This window comes from Crocuta crocuta, unplaced genomic scaffold (assembly GCF_008692635.1).
Source record: "Crocuta crocuta isolate KB4526 unplaced genomic scaffold, BGI_CrCroc_1.0 scaffold334, whole genome shotgun sequence".
Taxonomy (NCBI): domain Eukaryota; kingdom Metazoa; phylum Chordata; class Mammalia; order Carnivora; family Hyaenidae; genus Crocuta; species Crocuta crocuta.
In genome coordinates this window covers 4417341-4422025 of record NW_027533260.1, presented here as the reverse complement: position 1 = coordinate 4422025, position 4685 = coordinate 4417341, and the positions used below count along the sequence as shown (strand labels likewise).

Genomic DNA, 4685 nt, shown 5'->3' with positions numbered 1-4685 from the left:
CAGTTAAGCGTCTGACCCTTGATTTTTGGCTCAGGTCATGATCTATCTCACAGTTGTGAGATCGAGCCTTGTGTCGGGCTCTGTCTCAACGGTGCAGAGCCTGCTTAGGGTTCGTTCTCTCTAACTCTCGCTCTGCCGCTACCCACGCACTCTCTCTTTCTCTCAAAATAAATAAACTTAAAAAAAAAAAATACCCAAGTGGTGTTTTGGCAGCTAGGTTTTTTTTCCAAATTAGACCTACCATGAATTCTCCCAACATATCAAAGAGCATACTGTGGTGCAATAGCATACGTTTATTTTATAAGTTCATATTTGTACAATAGAGCATGAACCACAGAGAACAATGAAAAGTTTTAACTGAACCCACTTTTGAAAATGGGGGTTTACAAAAGCCAGCCGCGGGCTTCTCTCCGCCAGCCTGTCCAATTCCCTTGGGAATTTTCACTCAGGATTCGTGGTGTGCCAGGCATGCCTTGATTCACAGATAACTGGCTTCAAATGGTAACAGTTTTGCCCAACTGTTTCCATCGCTCCGGAAACTCTTCCAGAAAACCTTGAGAAGCGGTAGGTTTGGTTTTAGGGGCAGCACTGAACAACCACTCACGTTGTGGATCACAAATAACATATGTTAGAGAGGAAACGCCTGAAACTCACAATAAGCACAAAGAACAGTCTTGACATGCAATAAGACGATAAGAAAGGTCACGCTGTCCCTTGTGACGCTACAATGATTGTGCCTTAATGGGAGAATGGCATGCAACAGACAAATGTGCCTGAGGTCCGTTTGTAGCATTTCTTCAGGTTCGGACTCCGAGGAAACAGTGAACACGGTCGTACAATACACTGGGCATGGCTGGAAACTTACAAGGGTGAAAAAGATCAATAGAAAACTAGAAACTTCTAGACCATGGATGTACTTGGCAAGAAGATTAAATATATACATGCGGATGGCAGGAAAATCTTTACACACACACACACACACAAAAGAGATGTCGATGGCACACAGTCAGCTTGGAGAGTTTACAGAAATCAGTCTTTCGGGTTTTAGGTTGTCAGGGCAAGTGAACTCTAAAAAATCCCTTTGGTCTTGACACTTGCTGGGAATGCAAGGACCTGAGAGGAATTTCTGACCGCCTGAGGGTGGGTCCTGCACCCCGCACCTTGGCCGCCAAGGTGAAGGGGTGGGTAGAGAGAGAATTTCCACCTTTGGCTCTGCTAAAGGGGCCACAGAGGATGTATAGCCTCATAGAAATGAGAACAGAGGTTGGAGGCTGGAATTCACAGACACGAGTAATGCTCACCCCAGAAAGACCTTGGGGGTCTGGCTCCACTATTACAGTTCAGTGGGTAAGAATCTGAGCCTCTGTGTGTGTGTGTGTGTGTGTGTGTGTGTAAATTGCTTTCAAAAAAAAAAGAAATTCAACTCTAACCTTTGCCAATTCCTAAGCCAATGGAAGTTTGTAGCTTCACAGGGTCAGACGTCCCTGAGCTCTGTCTACCCACGGACATTTGGATGTCACCCGATTAATTTTGTTGTTGTTTTTTTCTTCCCCCTCACGGGGGACTCAAAGTTAATGTTGTTAATCGGTAACTCTTGAAGGTGACCTCTTTAATTATTTACCTCCTTTTGGACTATTTCCCGGAAGTCTTTGCCTTTTGCTCTGTAGAGGGGAGCGCCCCCTCTGTGCAAGTCAGAGCTTCTGGAATTGAATCTGGAGAGACCCATTTCCCAACCCCAGGTACCAATCAGAGCAGAAAAGTCCCCCGTCTGACCATCCCTGTAAGGGACACCGAGCAAGTACAGATCTCAGCCACAGCTTTTGAAAGTCAAGCGCCGGAGCACTGAGCTCCTCAGGTGTGAAGAACAGGCCTCTCCCTTGGTCAGGTATGGTTTCTACTTGCCACGTGCAAAACAGGGTGCCCCACACTGGACAAGTTTGTGCCAGAGGTACATTCAAGGTACATCCTTTTAAAAGACAAAAAGAAAAAAAAACCCCAAAAAAACACAAAAAAATCGACAAAACCAACCAAAAACCCAAAACCAAACAAAACCCCTGAGAAACCAAAACTGGTCTAGGCTTTGCAATGGCAGGATTTCCAGCAGCGCTCAAAGCGAGAAGGTTCTGTGCCTCTTCCTGGCAACACATGCTTAGCAAAAGGGGCTGTTCCCCTCTTGGGTTGGGGGGGGTGGTCACAGGGTGGTGATGACGGTGGGGAAGGAGATAGCGGCCTTTCTCCAGAGCAGGGATCTCTCTGACATGTTCCTCCTTCTTGGCTTTTCCTCAATTCTGGCAAGAGACCTCCTGGAAATCCTTGGAATCCCAGACCCTGTTTCTCTTCTTCTGTTTCCTGCAAACACCTGCTCTCCCAGGGAGGGGGAGAGGTGGGCAGCCCGCGGTCTCCATGGAAACAGTCCAGTGTGCTTCTCGACTGGGACTGTGACCTCGCAGCTCCTTCCTTGGGGTCTCCAGGTCGTTAGACGTGGTTTGAGGGTCTCTGAGACCCCTCTTCACCCAGAAGTTACCCTCGCCACTCAAAGGACACATGCACATACCCAGGTGTTATTCCCACACTTAGATGTTGGCCACAACTCCTCATATATTATGTTCATACTCAGATGCCACCCACATATTCAAATGCTACCACCCTTGCTCATAGAGTCAGGTAACTCAGGTGTTCCCCGCACCTACCCAGATACTTAATTCTGAGTGTCCCCAGGCCAAGGTGGGGTGTTTGTTCCCTGCTGTAAGCCCGGTGCCTGGAACGGCGCCCGGCATACACCGTGGGTGCTAGAAAACATCTGTTGAGCGAATGAGTGGTCCATGCTCAACCAGATTACCTGCATCTACTCAAATGGTACCCACACCCCTTCAGATGCACCCCGGTAACTCAAATGCTCCCCAGTCTCTATGAGCACCTTGAAGGCAGCGGTCTGTGTGGGGTCTGCTCCCTGCTCCCAGCCTCTAGAACAGCGCCTGGGACATAGTAGGTGTGCAGCAAATATCTGTAGAATGAATGAATGGATGAATGAGCCACGCTCAACCGAACATTGACCGCATCACTCAGATGTAACGCACTAGTTAATCGCATGAGAATAGAGGTCCTCACCCTCCCCAGTCAGATGTCCCCCATGCTCACTCAGGTGACACACGTTCTTACTTGCAGTCACCCCCACATTTGAGTGATCTTCCCCATCCTTTGTATTATCCACATTCACGCAAATTCCCCAGACTAATTCCGAGGCTCCCCAGTCAGGACCCACACCCCCTCAGGTGACACCCACCTCGCTCTGCTGCCCCCTCCACCCTCACCCCACCCTCCCACGCCCTCCCCGCGTCACCTCACAGCTTGTCAGGCGCATGGTGCCGCCGCCGGTTCTTCTTATGCTGCTTCTTACCTCTCTTCTCATCCCCAGCCTCGCCGGGCTTCTCCGTGGCATCCGGAGGCGGCCCTGCATCCGCACCGGCGGCGGCCCCAGCCCCCGGCTTCGCCCCGGATCCCAGGGCACCGCACTTTCTGGCAGGTGGCTCTCTGGGGCCCGTCACTGTGGGACACAATTCCTGCCTCAGGACCCGGGCCACATCCTCCACGGTCCTGCCCTCGCTGTTCAGGAAGAGGTTCAGCTTGGTCAGGAATTCAATGTCCTGCCTCCGGGGCATGTAGACCACTCTCCACACGCCGCCCTTGGCCTTGATCTCCCTGGGGATGACGGCGTAATTGATGTCCTCCGCCAGCCTGATGATGGCTGCCTTGGATCGCTCTTCTTCCAGAAAGGCCTTCCCAGCCACCTCGAACTTGCCCAGAGGCTTCAGGGGGGCCCGTATGATGCCTTCGAACTCGTCGTGGTTGCAGTCTTCCGGGATGCCCAGGATCATCAGGGACCTGCAGCTGTCCACCTCCAGAGCCCGGCACCCGTGCTCTAGCAGCGCGATGTCCTTCACCCCGAAGGGCATCTGGCCCAGCTCCCTGAGGCAGCGGTAGGCCCGCTGGGGCCCCCCCGAGCTGCCTCGGGGGTCCGCACTCCCTTCGCGGAGGCTGAGCGGGAGAGAGGCCGCGAGGGGCCCGGGCTGTCCCCCCGCCTCCCCGGGTCGACGATGCCCCGGGCCCTGCCCACGGGGCCCCCGCGTCCGGCCTCCTGGCAGCCTCCGCCTGGCGAAGGCTCTGGGGAGCTCCCAGGGACCCGCAGAGGGAAGGGGAGGCGGTGTCCGCCAGCCGGTCCGGGCGACGGTCCGCCCCTGCCTTGGGGGTGATCTCCCAAGGTCTCCTGGGCCTGACAGTCTCAGCGGATGTGGAGGGCGGGTGTCCCTGGGGCTGNCCGGGGGTGGCGTGGGGGGGAGGGGGGGCAGAAGGCAGCGTGGCTGCTCCCGCGCGCGGCTGGCCCACAGGCTGCCCTCAGCGCCCTGGGGCCCGGCTACGACAAGGATGTGGCCACGGGCACTTGCTCCCGCAGTGACGTCACCGCCTCCTTCCTCTGCGGCCCCAAGTCTCCATGGCAACCGCTGGAGCATCCCTTCTGNCAGATTCCAGGGGAGAGGGGACAGTGCAGATGAAAGCTGAACCTGGAACATCTTTTCCGGGGGCAAGAAAATAAGGAAATGCTCGACGAATGATGAGAGCGGGTGGAAGGACTGGCCAAATAGGGGACAACGTGAGCACCAGGGCTAAAAAGGAGATCACAACCCCCT

The 4685-nt window shown here is 54.1% G+C and overlaps 1 protein-coding gene across 2 annotated transcripts; it reads right to left on the bottom strand.

Annotated features, from left to right (window-relative positions):
- Nucleotides 1–270: 270 nt before the first annotated feature.
- Nucleotides 271–4239, bottom strand: PNMA8C (PNMA family member 8C). 2 transcript variants are annotated; one of them, XM_077747155.1, is made up of 2 exons: nucleotides 3341–4239; nucleotides 271–3004 (listed from the first exon to the last, which is right to left on the bottom strand). In XM_077747155.1, exon 1 carries the CDS (start codon nucleotides 3951–3953, stop codon nucleotides 3342–3344), a length of 612 nt encoding a protein of 203 aa, XP_077603281.1. In that variant the 5' UTR covers nucleotides 3954–4239; the 3' UTR covers nucleotides 271–3004; nucleotide 3341. The 2 variants fall into 2 exon arrangements, with proteins under 2 accessions (XP_077603281.1, XP_077603282.1); XM_077747156.1 differs by having other exon boundaries at nucleotides 3398–4239.
- Nucleotides 4240–4685: the final 446 nt, after the last annotated feature.

Coding starts and splice junctions, on each gene's coding strand:
- PNMA8C (XM_077747155.1), bottom strand. CDS start 3,953: ATGCCCTTCGGGGTGAAGGACATCGCGCTGCTAGAGCACGGGTGCCGG.